This window comes from Quercus lobata, chromosome 4 (genome assembly GCF_001633185.2).
Source record: "Quercus lobata isolate SW786 chromosome 4, ValleyOak3.0 Primary Assembly, whole genome shotgun sequence".
In the NCBI taxonomy this organism is placed as follows: domain Eukaryota; kingdom Viridiplantae; phylum Streptophyta; class Magnoliopsida; order Fagales; family Fagaceae; genus Quercus; species Quercus lobata.
Window position 1 is genome coordinate 26,424,091 of NC_044907.1, and position 19,344 is coordinate 26,443,434.

Here is a 19,344-nt window from a genome sequence, read left to right on the forward strand (position 1 = left end):
TACTCATATCTAGCTTCATTGCCACAAACCCATTTTTTCCTGTCTATTTTGTTTTCATGTGATGTAAAGTTTCAAAGGCAACTAAGGCTGTGTTTGGTTCATGTAAAATATTTTCCGGAAAATATTTATTTTCTGAAAATGCTATTTTTGGGAAAGGAAAATATTTTCTAGTGTTTGATTGTATTATGAAAATTTTTCTAAAAAATATAGCAGATTGTTAATGGTGATAAGTAAAAAATAAAATGTTAATAATGATCCTAACGAGAAGTAGTAAAAGTTTCTCAATTTAACATGTGTGAAAAAAAAAAATCAATTTTATTATGTGTACGTCGCTTTACTATAGTGTTAGGGGGGGGATGAACAGACAAAAGGAAATCAATTGGTTGCTTTCACGTGAGCGGGTTTGGGAAATGAGAAAAAGAGTTGAGAAAAAGAGTTGTTAGTGAAGGTAAGATTTCTTATGTAGAATTACCCAAAATGTTAATTTTATTTACAAAAGAACCATAAGCAATTGTTTTTAATAATAATATGCACACTTTATTTGAGATCTTAAAAAAATTGTATATATTAATCTATTATTTTTTACTAATAGTAATTAATATATATATATATATATATGCGGTAACCTTGAATGGTATTGAAATATTTTACTTCAAATTCAATAGACAAACTCGAATAAGGTATATTAGAACTAGTAGTTTCTAGTACCAAAGGAGAAAAAATTGTAAGAACTTAATGATGAAATATTCAATTAGGCAAAACCTAAAATAACCATGAATGCCATATTGTACAAGGGGTCGAAAATTCATAGCAAAATGATAAAAAGAGTACCATAACAAAACAAATATGCAGTGCCTTTCCATACAAAACATTGTTTTCAACAATTCTTGTGTAAAGTTGCATTACTTTTATGCTGAGCCACTTTTTACTATGCCCCCAAAAATGTTCAAAAAGACATTATAGCTGGTTAAAAGATAGGACCTAAAGAATATTTTGTATAACATTATTGACTGGCCCCACATGCGTCACTGCTTTTCTCCCCCAAAACGTCATCATTACAAGCCTACAATTTTTATAAGTTTAGCACTATATATTAGCTTCCTTCACTTCATCTTTTCAATTTACATTTTTCTAATATTCTACTTTCTAGCCACCTTCCAAAATGCCTCGTCTTTCCATGCAACAAGTCTTTTTCAAAGTTTCCCACTAAGCTCTATTCAACAAAGTAATGACACTTATCGTATCAAAATTTACAATTTTACCATAACTTATTTATATGATAAATTATGAATAGTAAAATTATAAATTTGTTACTTTTATTTTATCATTTACAATTTACCATATAAACAGGTTGTGAGTTTTATTTAGATACTAGCATTTTTTCTTTTCAATCTCTCTATTTTTCCTTCTCTTCTTTTTTTTTTTTTCATTTCTATTTTACTCCACTTTCTATTTGTTAATTTATTTTATGGTTGATGATTTTTTTTTATCATTTTATTTATCAACCCAATTAATAGTCTATGCAGTACATTTCCATCCAAAACACGTGGGAGGGGGAGGGGCGGAAAAGTCCAAAAAAACATTATCGCTAGCCCAAAAAAATAGGACCTAAAGGCTCCCAAATGAAACTGACTGGCCCCATGTGTCATTGTTTCGTTCAAATATCTCTCCTCCCGGCCCCAACACATCATCATAACAAAACTCTACCGCTTTTATAGTTTGCATTATTTTCCAAGATTCTACTTTCTAGCCACCTGCCAAAAGACCTTTTGACTCAATGCAAATGCAAGTCTTCTCATAGTCGTCTCACTCTAAGGCCTGTTTGATTTGATAAAAAAAGTGGTATATTCTGTATTCATTTTCAGCTTTTTATGAGATTCACTGCTTAAAAATTTGTTTAGTTTTGTATTTGTATTCAGTTTTTATTTTTAGTATTAAAAAATAGATTTGAATATAATTTTTTATTATTTTTATTTTCATAAAAATATATATAGTAGTATTTTTGTAAAAAAAACCAAATCTGTAGATCCCATTAACACCGAAAAAAATCCCTCTCTCAATTGGGTCAAACATATGCATATCATTTAGTCTTATCCCGGAAAAATTTCTTGCTCCACCCTATATGCACATAAAAAATATAAGGAATATCGCTCTGTTTTTTTAGGCATTAACATTTTCTAGAAAATGATTCATTTTTCAGAGAGTATTTTTTGGAAAATTATCTTATTTTTCGATGTTTGGTAACAACCTTGAAAATGAGTTTGAGAATGTTTTCTGGTATTTGATATTCATAGTTTGTATAACATTTCTTGTATAATTTAAAATATGCATAATATGTGTATTGTGTAAACTCACCTAATGTAATCAATATAAATAAATAATAATAATAATAAAAACCAAGAATGAATTTGGTTTTCAAACTAAAATTTTGATAACGGATACAATCAAAATTAGATATCCAATTTTCATGATTTCAAATACTCATTTTGCTCATGTATATAAACAATAACGTTCATAATATATATATATATATATATATATATATATAAACCATACTTCTCATAATTCAAAATAATCATTCTAACCTTAAGTTCCATTTTAAATAGTTCAAAATGCCACATAGGCCAAATAGTTTTACTGGCAAACTAATCCAGTACAAATAGTTTAGTAAATATGCCAAAAATTGTTATAGAACCGTTGACCGATCTGTGAGGAGAAAAAGAAAAGAAAAACCTTATTAAAGAACGGTATTATAGAGGGGAGAACAAATAGGGAGAAAAAAGAGAAGAAAGGTAGATAGAGAGAGAAGTCTGTGGGAAGAGAAGAGGCCAGAGGGGGTGATGGTGAGAGTGTGAGAAGAGAGAAAAAATAAAAGGAGAAGAAGAAGTGAGAGTTTATTGTGAGAAAGGTTGAATGAGTAAAAGAAAATATTTTTTCCTAAGTCATAAGAAGATAATATTTATAAGAGTTATGCAATGTGTGAGAGAGAGATTGTTTTCCAAAAAAACAAATTTTAGAAAACAACCTATAGTGAACAAGCCTTATTTTTATAAGAGTTTTCCATTGACTAAAGATAGTTTTCTGTTAACTATTTTTTTTTTTTGGCTACCAAATACTGAAAAATATAGAAAACTTTCTTTATAAAAGATTTTCCAGCGAAACAAACAGAGCGTATAATTCTAAATATCTGACTAAGCTTGTGTTTGGATAGTTTATTTTTTGCTAATTTATTTTACTATTTAATTTATTTTTACTACTATTTATAGTTTTTATTGCACTTTTAGGTACTATTCATGAATCTCACTGTACTATTTCAGCTAATTTTTACTTTTATTTACAGTACTTCCAACAAAAAATTTTCAATTTTAGTAAAATAAACAGATCTCAAACAATCCTTAATTCCGAAATTACACGAACTCAAAAACAGAGCAAACACTGCCAAAATGAAAACTAATATATACTGTATCAGAAGAATAGTTTAGAGATTGTTAGTGCAACTGATCAACTGAATGATACTACCAAGTGAGCACAACAACTACTAATTATCATTCCCAAAATAGAAACAGTACTGATACACATAGTAGAAATAGAACATTAAGATAATTCACAGTCTCAGCTTGACAATCTAAGAAAGGCTGCATAAAGATTCACACAGAAACAGCAAAAAACCAGTACATATAACTAATTTGAGGTGGACTTGCATTATTAATTATTATATGCATACCTAGATATAATATAACCACACTTGAGATCCTTATATATTACTTCCATGACCATATCTAGCTTCATTCTTCATCTTCATAACCTTCATCTTCATAAGCATCATCTTCATCTTCACCTTCATCATTATTATCCTCATCAGCAGTACCACGATGATCAACAGCAGCAGTAGCATGGGTTTGACTAGTAGGCGAAGGCGGGGCTGCAGCAGCATCAGAGGCGCTTGTCAATCCGGTAGCGTTCCCTTCATTATTATCCTCAGACGGGTCATCAGCAGTACCACCCTGATCAACAGCAGCAGCAACACGGGTTTGAATAGCAGGCGAAGGTGGGGCTGCACTTGTCAATCCGGTAGTGTTCCCTTCATTATTATCCTCAGACGGGTCATCAGCAGCAGCAACATGGTTTTGAATAGCAGGCGAAGGCGGGGCTGCAGCAGCATCAGAGGCGCTTGTCAATCCGGTAGTGTTCAACACAGTTCCCGCAATCCCTCTATTATTACCCTCAGACGGGTCATCAGCACCATGCTGATTAGCAGCAGCAGCAGCACGGGTTCGCATAGCACGCGGAGGCGGGGCTGCAGTAGCATCAGAGGCAACCGCACTTGTCAATCCAATATTGTTCGAAGCAGTTCCCACAATCCCTTTCACCGTTTTGGAGTCCAACTGGTTCCCCAATCCAGCAGGTTGTTCAGGTTTCTGCCGCACATTTTGCTGCGCAGTTGGAGAATTCTTCTGCCTTGCTGGTTTCTGTCCAGTAGTCACGCTCTCAAACTTGTAAGAAAAGACTAGTGTTCCTTGGGGCTTTTCATCTGTGGTCATAACACTGGCACTCATCTGTTTTTCAGCAACTACTGCATCAGCTTTAGCTTTACCACCAAAACCTTCCAGCAATTTTGTGATGGACACACGGACTTCACCGATTTCTTTGTCCCTAAACCAGTGGTCCGTCCGGAATGACATGAGCTTAACAACAAGTTCATGATTGCTCTCCTTGGCCTTGGTGATGTCGAGGTTGTTGAACGTAACTGGGGAGTTCCATGTGGGGTTTGAAGCACCTCCTGTGTCCTCCGGTGTTTTTTCCTCTGAGGAATGGAGGTTATTTTGGTTGTCGCGAATGGAAACAATCGCGTAAGGCTTCATTGTTGTCACATGATTGACGTCTTTCAATCCATGCGCTGACTGAATCACAAGTTTTAAGACCCTGCAATCCATAAGGTGACTGGCTTTTTTTTTTTTTGAGAAAGAGGTGACTGGCTTGTTGAGTCAATGTTTATGGATAGAGATGAAGGTGGCTGCGTAGTGATGCTTATAGTAAGAGCATCAGTGTGCTTGTACTCGGTGGTGGGTTGAGATAAACCAACAAGATTCCTTGTGCCACGGAAAGTAAGGACATTGGTTAGTAAATGAATCAATTATTTTTGGACTGTTTTCATACTTTTTTATTGAAAAAAAAAAGTATAAAAAAAGTTTTTATTTTAATAAAAAAAATTTTAAAAGTATTTTGTAAAAGAATTCTGACATGTGTTACAATTTTCATTATCTGCTTTAAATAATAATAAAATTAAAACATACACCCAACTTGATAATAAAATTCAAACGTATCATTATCTGCTTTTGTAAACGACAAAATCAACCTCTTCTCTATAATTATAAACAACAATAAATTGGTGTTGATGGACCCGATCAATAATTTATCTAGTAGTTTTTTCTATCAAGATCTCCTACTAGGCAATAAATGCTTGGCTGTCCAAATGTACTGTATCAACATTTACTTCTTTTACTTGAACCAAATGCTTGGCTGTCAACCATTTACTTGGCTTTATATTAGTATTTAATTAATTTTTTTAATGGGCAAGTCTGCCAATCTTCCAGATTTTACAATTTTGTTTTCAAAATTTTAAATTTCATAAGTAATTGACCATTTAAATGGACTTGGGCCGTTGGGGAAAATTGTAAAACTCAAGATTAATTTAAATATAGGGTCTGTTTGGATAGAATTTATTTTGCTGAAACTGAAAACTGAAAACTTAAAACACTGTAGCAAAATAATTTTTAAATTTGTGAATAGTACTGTGGGACCCATATTTAATGAAAAAATTGATAAAAAATGAAATTTGTGGGTCCGTGAACAGTGCACGGACTCACTGATTGACAGAAAAGTCAAAAAAAAGGGGCCAAATAGTACTGAACAGTACTCTACTGTTCCGCTTGTCCCCTGAAACGTGTAAAAAAAAAAAAAAAAAAAAAAAAAAAAAAACGCATAACGCAAAACGCATAACTCTGGATCCAAACTTACACATAGGCTTATACAAAAGTTGGAAACACTTTTTTTCTCTCTAGGCTCGGCGTAGTCTGGGGGTGAAACTCCTTTGCCTTTAGGCAATCTCTTTCCCCGCTTGACGGTGGAAACTAGTAGCTCAGTACGTTATGGACGCTATCACTACAAAATGCGCAAACATCAAACTCTCAGAGAAGGAGAGGAGCGAAGTGGATCTTGCCCCTCCCGGGGTAGACCAAGGCCTGGTTATTGCTGGGAAATTTTACACCAAACGGAGAGTGAACCTAGAAGCTATAGGATGGGCCCTACGTTTAGTTTGGAGAACCAAACAGGATTTTGAGTTTAGCGACTTGGGAGAGAATAAAGTCTTATTCTCGTTCCAAATAAAGGAAGATCTGGACAGGGTCCTTTTGCAAGGGCCGTGGTCCTTCGACAAGTACATCCTCCTGCTGCACAAGTTAAAAGTAGGTGAGGCAGTCTGTTCCTTAACCTTCCATGAAGCCACCTTTTGGGTTCAGATTCATGGGCTGCCAACCTTAAGCCAGACAAGGGACGCGGGTTTAAGCATTGGAGGAATCTTAGGGAAGGTTGAAAAGGTGGATGTAGGGGATAATGGTTTGAACCTGGGTTGTTTTCTGCGGATTAGAGTAACGATGGACATTTCTCAATCGTTAATCCGAGGGAGAATGGTGCGCATGGGGTGCTCGGAATCAAGGTGGGTAGAGTTCAAGTATGAACGTCTACCTGTGTTTTGTTATTTATGTGGTAGACTGGACCATGATGAGAAGGAATGCATAGAATGGATACGCAGGGCAGTCCCATTAAAAGCAGAGGATAAACAATATGGCCCCTGGCTGCGTGCGATTCCGGATAGGTTGCAGAAAACACACATGGTGACCGGAATGCAAGCAGGGGAGAGAGCAAAAAATGGGCAGATGGGGTCGGAGAAGGCAGACGGAGTGAAACAGTCCGATAAGCAAGCAGTAGCCTCTGTTGAGTGCCGCCAGTCCAAAGGTGATGAGGAGACAAACGGGAAAAGGGATGACGTGGAAAGCCTGATACTGCAAAATGAGAAATTCAAGGAAAAGCTGACCAAGGAAAAGGAAAAATCAGTTTTTGAGGAGCAGTTGAGGGAGATTGATGCCGAGATTTTCAGTAAAGCTGACAGGGAAGGTAACGTGCAAATGGCTCCCAAGATACGGATCTTGGAGTCGGAGAAGATGGTGCCAGCTAACCGAGAGGAAAAGGTGATGAAAGATGGGCCAGTACAGGATATGGGAATTGGGCCTCCTTCAAGCGGGCCGCAGGAGGTAATGGGCTTTACAAAAGATATGCTTGGGCCTGCTGGAAAAAATGGTCCGTTGGACCAAGGGAATGGAGAACAAGATATCCATTGTGGGCTGAAGCTACTAGTTGGAAATGAGGATGGGATAATTAGAAATACCAAGAGCCCAATCCGGAAAAAGCCTCTAAAACTTGCATGCAAGCCCGGTAAGGAAAATGTGGGGAAGAACACGTCCAAACTGCAGAAGGCAAATGACTTGATGGAGATAACTCGAATGGATACAGAGGAGGTAGAGTTGGGACCAAAACGTAAGTCACGTACTCCCCTAGAAGATATAATGGAGAATGCTGGGGTGGCGAAGAAACCAAAATTAGAGGAGGAAGTTTCGGCTTTTGGCAAATTGTTGGCAAAGCAAATGGGATCGTTGGCGGCTGTGGTGCAGCCCCACCGGGAACCATGAGTGCTATATGTTGGAACTGTCGAGGGCTTGGGAACCCTCGGACAGTTGGCACGCTCCAAAAATTGGTTTTGGAGGAAGATCCCACCTTGGTGTTCCTTATGGAAACCAAGTTTAACGTGGAGGAAATGGTGGAGATAAAACGGAAATTGGAAAGAAGCCAAGGCTTGGTCGTCCCTAGTGTTCGCAGGAGTGGGGGTTTGGCCCTGTTATGGAAGGAGTCGTTACTAGTGGAGGTGCAAACTTTTTCCCTGAGACACATAGACGTGATTATCACAGAGGACGCTGGGGAAAAGAAATGGCGGTTCACCGGGTTTTATGGCAACCCGAAAACGCACAAAAGAGAGGAATCATGGTCGCTTTTGGTAAGTTTGAGCACTAGGTGTGAGCTCCCTTGGGTTTGTATGGGAGATTTCAACGAGATATGTCACAGGGGAGAAAAAACAGGAGGGGGTGAGAGACCCGAATGGCAGATGAGAGCATTCCGATCAGCGATAAACAGAAGCAAACTTAGGGACATGGGCTGCGTAGGCCCAGAATTCACTTGGAGTAGGCGGTTGGGGGCTCAGGGATGGGTCCGTGAGAGACTTGATCGGGCTCTGGTCTCCACAAACTGGGCTGGTATGTTTCCGGGAGTAAGACTATACAACAGAGCCACTTGCTCTTCAGACCATAACATACTGATTCTTAAAACCCTCCCTCCTAAAAGTAGAAACAAAAGGCAGCGGTTATTCAGGTTCGAGGCAATGTGGATAAAGAAGGATGATTGCGTGGAAGTAGTGAAAGAGGCTTGGGAGAGAGGTCGAATGCTAGGGGTTCAAAATCAATTCCGGCAGTGCATGAATGAATGCAGGGCATCTTTGCAAAGCTGGAAAAAAACTAACTTTGGCCATGTTGGACGGAAAATTGCCTCGCTCTCCAAGAAGCTTCAATGGCTGGAATGCTTGCCAGGGGGTGTGGTAAACATGGGGGAAATTAATGAAACAAAAGGGGAGCTGATCAAGATGCTCTCGGCTGAGGAAAAGATGTGGAAGCAGCGGTCAAGAAACTGCTGGCTGAAGTCAGGAGATAGAAATACGGCTTTCTTCCATGAGAAAGCATCAAAAAGACAACAACGAAACACCATTACTCGGCTTCTGGATTCGAATGGGCAGTGGCAGGATGAGGAAGATATCATGGGTAATATGTTTGTTGATTATTTCCAAGAACTCTTCACTTCTTCAAACCCAATAGTTAGTGAAGAATTGCTTGATGCAGTACACCCGAAAGTAACTAACAGTATGAATGAAGTCTTGTTGCAGGATTTTAGGAGTGTCGAGGTTGAGAAAGCCCTTAAGCAGATGCACCCGCAGAAGGCTCCAGGTCTTGATGGTATGCCTCCGTTATTTTTTCAACATTTTTGGCCTACTGTAAATTCTGTTGTTATTAAAACTGTTGTTGACTTTCTTAATCATGGTGTTGCTCCCCCTAAGTTTCATGAAACCCACATTGTACTCATCCCTAAGACAAAAAACCCCTCTAGAGTTACGGATTACCGACCTATAAGTTTATGTAATGTAGCTTATAAACTTGCTTCCAAAGTGGTAGCTAACAGAATGAGGGTTGTGTTAAAAGATATTGTTTGTGAAAACCAAAGTGCATTTGTAGCGGATAGGCTCATCACTGATAATATCCTTGTGGCTCATGAATTAATGAATCATATTCACAGAAAGAGGAGGGGTAGGGTGGGGGAAATGGCTTTGAAGCTGGACATGAGTAAGGCCTACGACCGGGTGGAGTGGGGGTGTTTGGAAAAAATTATGGTGAAGCTTGGGTTTCATGAACGGTGGATAGGTATTGTAATGGCGTGTGTGTCCTCGGTCACATATGCGGTTAGACTAAATGGCCAACCTTGCGGCTCAATTACTCCCACCCGTGGCCTTAGACAAGGGGACCCTCTTTCCCCTTTTCTCTTCCTTTTGTGTGCTGAAGGTTTGTCAGCTCTTTTGCATAAGGCGTCGTTGAGGAAGGATTTAAATGGTGTGACTGCATCGGTTAGGGGGCCAAGAATTTCACACCTTCTCTTTGCGGATGATTGTTTGATTTTCTGCAAAGCATCTGAGAAGGAAGGGGCTGAAGTGCAGAGAATTTTGCAAGTTTATGAGTCTTCCTCGGGGCAGCAATTAAATAGGAGCAAGTCGGCCCTCTTCTTTAGTCGCAATACCCCTACTAGTACACAGGAGCTTATTAAGACCAAGTTTGGTGCCCAAGTCATCAAACCTCATGAATCCTATCTAGGCCTTCCGTCTTTGATCGGCAAGTCTAAGAGAAACACTTTTGCACAGCTGAAACAAAAATTGGCAGCCAAGCTTGCGGGTTGGAAGGAGAAGTTGCTGTCAAACGCGGGGAAGGAGGTTTTGATAAAGGCAGTCGCTCAGGCGGTCCCATCCTATACCATGAGCTACTTTAAGCTCCCCAACGGACTTTGCGAAGAGATGACCGGAATGGTGAGACAATTCTGGTGGGGACAAGTGAAAAACGAAAAGAAGGTGGCGTGGATGAGCTGGGATAGAATGTGTCGACCGAAGGAAGAAGGGGGGCTGGGTTTTAGAGATTTGAAGTCTTTCAACCTGGCTCTTTTAGCTAAACAGGGCTGGAGACTCCAGACAAATTCTTCGTCCCTGTTCTCCCGGGTCTACAAGGCGAAATACTTTCCAAACGGGAATTTTGTGGAGGCAGGGGTTGGCAAGAATGCTTCCTACGCTTGGAGGAGTATCTTGGCAGCCCAGCATCTGGTTAAACGTGGCTTAAGGTGGCAGGTGGGTGACGGACGTCGCATACGGGTGTGGCAAGACCAGTGGCTCTCTACTAGGAGCACTTATAAGGTGGTCTCACCGGAACGGCCTGGGAATCAAATTAGAATGGTGAGTGAACTTCTGAGGGAGGGGTGCATGGAGTGGGACATAGAGCTAGTTAAGAGGCTCTTCTTGCCCCAGGACGTAAAGGCTATTCTAAGCACCCCCCTCAGTGTTTCGGCTGCAGCGGATAGAATGGTTTGGGCAGAAGATAAGAAAGGTAGATTTTCTGTGAAGAGTGCCTATAGGCTAGCTAGGGAAACTGAGGCAGAGGAAGGGAAGGCTAGTTGCTCGGACCCGACAAAATTGCACGGTGCTTGGAAAGGGGTGTGGAGGATGAACTTGCCAAATAGACTCAAGCATTTTACTTGGAAGGCCTGTAACGGTATCCTAGCCACTAAAGAATCCTTGTTTAAAAGGAAGATCACTGCCGACGACATGTGCGAAGCTTGTGGGAGTCACGTTGAAACTACCCTGCACATGCTCTGTTTTTGTAACCATAGTACAGAGGTCTGGAATTCCTGCAAGCTTTCTCTGCCTTTCAGCATCCAAGAGTCGTGGGGCTTCTTGGATACCTTCAGTAGGTTGCGGAATTACTGGGATACTCAGCAAGAGAAGCTGGAGAGTTGGGTTGCGATTTGTTGGGGCATCTGGAAAAGCTGAAACGAGGTTCGGCATGGAGGAGCGAAGCGCCCAGGGCAGGTTATCGTGAGAAATGCTTTGCGTTTGGTGGATGATTTCCATGCTGCCAATGTGTTGCCGCGCCAGTCGAGTTCGTGCACCCAAGACACAACTATCTGGATGCCTCCTCCGCCGGGTTACTTTAAAGTAAATGTTGACGGGGCGTTATTTGCAAAATCTAAACAATCCGGCGTGGGGGTGATAGTGCGCGACGGGGACGGTAATGTGGTAGCGGCCATGTGCAGGAAGCTGGATTTGCCTCTCGGTGTGCTTGAAACGGAAGCAAAGGCCCTAGAGACGGGGGTGGTTTTTGCAGAGGAGGTGGGGCTTAGGGACGTGGTGTTTGAAGCGGACTCGCAGGTGTTAATTAACGCTGTTCATGGCACGGGTGAGGCAGCGTCGTCGGTGCTGAACATTATTCAAGGGGTGCTTCAGAAAGCTCAAGGTTTCAGGACTTTTGATTTCCTACATACTAAAAGGCAGGGGAATGCCCCTGCCCATTTGTTAGCTCAGCAGGCTCAAAAGGTTGAGAGCCTGGCAGTTTGGCTGGAGGAGTGTCCCAGTCAAGTGGCACATGCGTGTGCAAAAGATGTATCTTTATTTCAAAGCTTAATTTAAGAAGTATGAGTATTTCCAATCAAAAAAAAAAAAAAAATGTTAAGGATATATATATTTATATATATTCCCTCTCTTCACTAAATTAAAACAAATTTCATTATGTTATCAAATCCCTTGATTAAGAAATTTGATATTTAATTTATTTTTCTTATAATTTAATATTTCGTATTTTTTTTATAAAAGTTATGATATAAAAAATACATTTGAAAGATAAATTTCAATATTTATTTTAGCTAGTTTAATATATACCTTCCTACACATTCTCAGCAACCAAATAACCCAAGACCCATAAAAAATTAAAACCAATTTTTTGCACTATCTCTCCAACCAAATAATTACAACTCAATTACACAAATAATTTTTTTTTTTTTAAATCTATTACTTTCTCACCTACCAAAAAACTTATACCCACCTAAAATAAACAAAAGTTCTCATTTTTGTTTTTATGGTTCAATCCACATCTACATCAAAAACTTATTGGTGTCTTGGTTTGATTATAAAACACTTTTATCAAGAGCAGACGCCATAGGTTGAAACGCTCTAAAAAAAAAGATCACTGCTTCAAACAACCAAGGAAATATGAAAAATATATACTGAGAAACTCGTATTTCAAATTATAAAAAGGAGATTTGCTTTGGAACCTAGAACCAAGGAAAATTAACAAATTTCTACTAATAAAAATGCAAAATGTAACTAGTGGTGGCTCCAAGATTTTTTTTCTAGATGGTTCAACACTATCGGAGCTAAGAATTTGTTGATAAGGGAATAAAAAATAAAATGATTATATATATTTTTTTTCTGTATATACAATTTTCATATTATATACAATAATATTCTAAATACAATTTAGTATACAATACAATTATATTGTACAATAGTTTAAAAATCAGTAAGATAACAACTATTGAATGCATAAATAAACATACATAAATAGCTAATTATACAATTTTGTCAAATTAATAATAATTTATTAAATTTATATGTAATATTAATTAAATAAAAACATATGATAAAGAAGAGCACACTGAACAAGTAGCAGAGCACAACACAACCCAACACAACACACAGTTTTACAAACTATGCTAACCAATCTTTCTCTTATAAACTAAAGAAGCTCTTTATACGGAAAATGGATAAAATTTAATTCCGAGTATTGTGTTCCTCCTCTCTCAAATCCAAACAAAGATTTTCACCTATCCTCTCTCTTTCTATCAATCTATAAAGATCTGTGTTTTCTCTTTGCCTCTCTCTCTCTCTCTCTCTCTGTCTCTGTGGACGGACCCAAGAGGAGCCCAAGGGGCCCGGCTCTCCTGCCCCAAGACAAAAAAAAATTATTAGATATATTTTGGGCTTTTATAGTTGGGTCCCCCTCTCCTGCCCCAACCCAAAAAAAATTGAAACCCATTAACCATTAACGTTACAAACCAAATTCAGAACAAAAAAAAAAAAAAAAAAGAGAGAGAGTGAGACCGAGAGACAGAGACTGGAGATAAAGAGTAGAGAAGAGAGACTCGCCGGCTTGCTGCGCCGCCACAGCCGTCAGCCACTCCGCCGGCCATCCATGCTAGACACAGGCCGCCGCCACTGACCCACGCATCACGCACGCCTCCAGTCGCCGCTGGTGGTTGATCCGCCCACCCCACTTCCGATACCGGTGATAAGCACACTTAATGTTGCCGAAGCATTCAATTCTAGGAACCTGGAAGCGGAGTCTCTGGAGGAAGAGTTTCAAGTTCTTCACAACCCTTTGTCAATCTCCACAAGCCCCTCACAACTACATAGTTTCTACCAACATTTCTATAACTAAGTACTGCAAAAATGGCCAGCTCGACTTTGCTCGGAACCTGTTCGATGAAATGCCTAGCCGAACTGTTGTCTCATGGAACACCATGATATCAGGTTACTCCAAATGGTGGCAATACTATGAAGCTCTGAAACTAACTTCCATTATGCACGGTAGTAATATAAAGCTCAATGAGACCACTTTTTCGACTGCATTAAGTGTATGTGCGCGTTCCTCGTCAGTCTGTGAGGGAGAAGAGCTACATTGTCTAATTTTGAAATCTGGGTTTGAGAGATTTGAGCTTGTGGGTAGTGCATTGTTGTACCTTTACGCAAGTTGTATTGATATTGAAGGGGCAAAGCGGGTGTTTGATGAGTTGCACGGTGAAAATGAGTTGTTGTGGAGTTTGATGCTTGTGGGGTATGTGCAATGTAACTTGATGAGCGAGGCTTTGGATGTGTTTAATAAGATGTCATCTAGGGATGTTGTGGCATGGACTACGTTGATTTCTGGGTATGCGAGGAGCGAGGATGGGTGTGAATGGGCTTTAGAGTTGTTTAGGAGGATGAGGGGGAGTGGTGAGGTGGAGCCTAATGAATTTACTTTGGATTGTGTTATAAGGGCTTGTGGAAGACTAGGAAGCCTAAGAGAAGGGAGGATTGCTCATGGGCTTTTGATAAAATATGGGTTTGAATTTGATCACTCGATTGCTAGTGCATTAATTGAATTCTATTGCGATTTTGAAGCTATTGATGAGGCCAAGAGAGTTTATGATTGGATGGGAAACCTAGGTTTAAATGCTTCAAATTCACTTATTGGAGGGCTCATATTTATGGGTAGGATTGTAGATGCTGAGATAATTTTTGGTAGGCTAGTTGAAAAGAGTGCAGTATCATATAATCTGATGATTAGAGGTTATGCAATGAGTGGCCAAGTCGAGGAATCTGAGAAACTGTTTAATACAATGACGGAAAAAACTATAATTTCTTTGAATACCATGATTTCTGTGTATTCCAGGAATGGGGAAATTGATAAAGCTTTGAAGCTATTTGAAGAAACAAAAGGGGAAAGAAACCCAGTGACATGGAATTCAATGATGTCGGGTTATATTCAAAATCATCGACATGAAGATGCTTTCAAACTATATGTGACCATGCACAGATTATCAATAGACCATACTAGATCAACTTTTTCTGCTCTTTTTCATGCCTGTACATGCCTTGGATCTCTTCAACTAGGAGAATTACTTCATGCCCATGTGATCAAAACACCATTTGAATCAAATGCTTATGTTGGAACTTCTCTTGTAGATATGTACTCCAAATGTGGGAGCATCTCCAATGCACAAAAATCATTTTGTGGTATCTCTTCACCCAATGTGGCAGCGTGGACAGCTCTTATTAATGGATATGCACATCATGGGCTTGGCTCCAAAGCAATTTTACTCTTTGAGGAAATGTTAAAGCAAGGAGTTGTTCCCAATGGAGCTACCTTTGTGGGGATTCTGTCTGCTTGTGGTCGTGCTGGTCTAGTCGATGAAGGGATGAAATTTTTCCACTTAATGCAAAAATGTTATGGAGTAACACCAACTTTGGAACACTATGCATGTGTGGTGGATCTTCTTGGTCGCTCAGGCTATCTACAAGAAGCTGAGGAGTTCATAAAAGCAATGCCTATTGAAGCAGATGGGGTTGTCTGGGGAGCTTTACTTAGTGCCTGTTGGTTCTGGACAAAAATGGAGTTGATTGGGAGAGTGGCTGAGAAGATCTTCAATTTGGATCCTAAGGCAGTATCTGCTCATGTTATTCTATCTAACATGCATTCGATATTGGGCAAATGGGGAGAGAAGATGAATGTGAGGAAGAGATTAAGGAGCTTAGGCATAAAAAAGGCTCCCGGGTGTAGTTGGATTGAGTTGGAAAGCAACGTTCATGTGTTCACTGTAGAAGATAGAACCCATCCTCATTGTAATGTCATTTATGCAACTTTGGAGCATTTAACATCAAATATAAATTCCCTGGTTCAATATGATTTTTATTTTGGTTTTACATCAATAGTGGAGGCTGATTTCTTTAAAACAAAATACCCTTGTTGATAAAGGTCATGTTAGTTGTGTGATTCATTCTCCTATCTCATAAGCAAGAGGAAGTGTGGGCCTTTTTTGTTATTGTGCTGTGCTCTCTTATGGAAGCAACCAGTTTAACCATTTCATGGGAGTAGCACTACTTGCACAATCCAGTCCTAGAAAACTACAGAGGGTAAGGTGGGCCTTTTAGTGATTTCAGTATATACAGGCTGGTGGATTGATTCTGTCTTCATTGTATTTTATCTTTTCATTTTTGCTTCTCTCCTTTGCATGTCATTCTCTCAATATGTGATAGTTTCTTGTCATATCTCTCCAACAGATACTGATCTCAAATAGAGAAGGATTATGCCATTAAAAGAGAAGGGAAAGATTTTGTTCTTGCTGAAATCTAAAGAAAAATAGTAACAAAAAATTTCTGTTTTGCTGTAATTCAAAGAAAAGGAGAAGAAACATGATTGAAAAGGGAAAAAAGTTGGATTGGAACAGGTACTGGGGAGAGAAAAATCTGAGACTGCAGAAGAAGAATAAAAGAGATCAAAAGAGAGATAAATCTCAGGGCAGCCCCCACTGTCATGCAGCTGGAACTGTTACCAGTAAAAGTTTTCTTTATTCTTTTTAAAATTATGCAATGACTATGATTTATGTTTGGGTGTTTGGTAGTATAGGTTCGATTTAGGCATTTGGGTTACACTTGATTTTGGTTAAGCTTATTAAATTAGACTTGGTTTATGGTTGGGGTATTTGTGTTGTTCATCTGGTTTTGTGTTTTGGAGTTAAAGTTGTTTTTGAAAATTTTTCAATCAGGCTGGAAAGCAGAGAGTATATTTGGTCTCTTCAATTTCTTTATGCTTCTTGAATGAGCATTCTTGGTGAAGAGTTTCCAATCGTTTCACTCAGCATTTATCAAGTACAAATTTAGGTTTCTTTTTAACTCTCTCTTGGATTCAGTTGTAGATTTCATTTGTCATTGATTGATTTCAATTCCAAATCTGTGTAATAAAAAATTAAAGGGTTTTTCTTAAGCTTTTTCTTTTCTGGGTTTGTAGGTGGGAAGGCAAATTCTTGGAAGCAATCCAAGTCTCTCCTCTGCTTTTGTGCTGTTCCTTCCCTGCAACACCAAATGTTTCATTCTTAATTTCTAATCTTACAATGTTTACACCTTTTTATTTCTATACCTGTCACAGTTGTATTATACCAACAAATGTTTCATTCTTACTTTCTGTTCTTACAATGTTTACACCTTTTTACTTCTATTTTTTAAAACAAAAAGAAAAAAAAAAATATATATATATATATATTTTGTTTTCCTTTTTATTAGCGAGGATGTTTACGTCTATTCAATTATTAACAACATGTGTAGTCCTCCGACAGCAAGGAAAACATTTTATGTGACTTGTACTCGTGAAAATGGATTTGCCAATTGCGAAATATGAGCACATTGTGTATTTAGAAATATATATTATTTACAATTTTTGTGATAGGTGGCTTTAATAGACACAAGAGTACTGTCCCCTGTTGGAGGTGGCTTTAATAGACACAACAAAACGTGAAATCGCTTTCACCATATCTTGCTGATATTTGCGAGGGTGTCATGCTATTATACCAACAATGTTAGGTAGAATGCAAAACATGAAGCAATAATTTGATATGATATAGGGCAAACCCCTATCCAAAATAGAGGACGATATTAGGTTTGTCAATATCATTTAATGGTAAGCATATTACTTTTTTCAACAGAACCTCTTTTTTTTTTTTTTTTTTTTTTTTTTTTTTTTTTTTTTGTAACTGTACTGTTCATACACATGAATTTACTGTACAGAGATAAAGTGCACTGTTTACACACTGTTCATGGAATCCACCACCACTTTATTCAAAAAAAATATATTAAAAATGGGTTCCACATTATTATTCATACATTTAAAAATTATTTTGTTACAATATTTTAAGTTTTCAATTTTCAGTAAAATAAGCTGTATTCAAACAAACCCTTTATGTCCTATGATTGTTAGTTACGTTTCCCAATTGCTAATTTGTTTCACTACATGACTGAGACTGTGTAATTAGCTAAAGCATCTGTCAGTGCTTAGTGGTTTTTAGTTTTCAGTTTTCAGCAAAATAAACTATATCCAAACAAACCCTTTATGTCCTATGGTTGTTAGTTACATTTCCCAATTACTAATTTGTTTCACTACATGACTGAGACTGTGTAATCAGCTAAAGCATTTGTCAGTGCTTAGTAGTACCTTAACTTTTTTTATATTAATTTTCTTTCTTTTATAAATATGAATATATGATAAATTTGAATTTTATTTTTTGAGGTGAAAGACATGAACTTTTAATAAGAGAAATCAATTACAAAAAGGAACTACATGTGGTGGAATATCATTTATCTACACAAAGAAATTTGGGATCGCATGTCAACTAGACTATAACAACTTTGTTACCTTCTCTCCTATTATAAGAGTAGCATAACTATGTGAAAAAAAAAAAAAAAAAAAAAAAAAAAAAAAAAAAAAGAAGAAGAAAAAAAAAAAGAAACCCCTTTAATTCTACATAAATTGTTTTTTAAAAGCCTTTATTTTTGCTAAGAATATACTAAAGTATACTTGTACCTTAAAAAAATTGAAAAAGTGAGAAAATACAGTTTTAAAAAGCAGTACATAAAAGCTAAAAGCTAAACTTATAGCCTAATGCCAAACTGACACATATATAAAAAAAATGAGAGTTTGAGTGGTTTGTTTTGCATTTAGATGGTGGTTTTGTAGAATGGGCTTATGTTAGAAGATTCAAAGATAGGAGACTTACGCAATTGCAAGTAGTTAGGCCAATTGGATAAGTTGATTAATTTCTTTTAATAGAAAAATAGATTGCTTGATTTGGTTCCAAATGTGTTTAATTGGTAAAATGGAGAAAATATCTAAGAGAGTTTACATAAAATACATTTGCTCTGTCATATATTTATGCATCTGGACAGAATCTTAACAGAAAATCAATAAACAATTAAAGCAATTAATCTAACTAATTAACTCTACCGCTAATAACAGAATTAAGATCTAACCAACAAGTAATCAAAAAGTCTATTTCTTTATTAATCAAAACGCTGTCGTTCTTCAACTTAGCCTTCTTTCAAAACATTGTCGTTTTATCTGTTTCTTCAGCTGATCTCTTTCACAACAGTTTCAACACTCCCCCACTCAAGTCCTGAACACCTTCAGGTTCTATGACTTGAATTAAAGAGCAAGATTTGGATACCTTAGGTACAAAAAATATCAATTAGTCCCAAACTGGTCACTAAAATCGTGTAAAAGCTGAAATTTCCCAAAGCTTTTTGTAAAGATATCTGCCACTTGTGAATTATTAGCTACATGAAAAGTTTTAACAACTCCCTCTTGTATTTTGTCTCTCACCAAATGACAATCCACCTGTATGTGTTTTGTCCTCGCAATGTGCAAGGCTGCTTGATTATCACAAAACATCAAAACAGGTTTTAAATTGACTAATTTTCAGGTCTTTAAGCAACTGCAGTACCCATGTAATTTCACAAGTCACACTAGCCATAACTCTATACTCGGCTTTAGCTACCTCGTTTCTTTGATCTCC

At 37.8% G+C, this 19,344-nt stretch overlaps 1 protein-coding gene across 5 annotated transcripts; it reads left to right on the top strand.

The window, feature by feature from the left end:
• The first annotated feature begins 13,342 nt into the window (after positions 1 to 13,342).
• LOC115983567 (pentatricopeptide repeat-containing protein At2g13600-like) lies at positions 13,343 to 16,927 on the top strand. Of its 5 annotated transcripts, none has more exons than XM_031106279.1 (3): positions 13,343 to 16,337; positions 16,549 to 16,663; positions 16,791 to 16,927. In XM_031106279.1, exon 1 carries the CDS (start codon positions 13,546 to 13,548, stop codon positions 15,751 to 15,753), a length of 2,208 nt encoding a protein of 735 aa, XP_030962139.1. In that variant the 5' UTR covers positions 13,343 to 13,545; the 3' UTR covers positions 15,754 to 16,337; positions 16,549 to 16,663; positions 16,791 to 16,927. The 5 variants fall into 5 exon arrangements, with proteins under 5 accessions (XP_030962139.1, XP_030962141.1, XP_030962140.1 ...); XM_031106281.1 differs by having other exon boundaries at positions 13,343 to 15,921; positions 16,064 to 16,663; XM_031106280.1 differs by having other exon boundaries at positions 13,343 to 15,916; positions 16,064 to 16,663.
• The last annotated feature ends 2,417 nt before the right edge of the window (positions 16,928 to 19,344 follow it).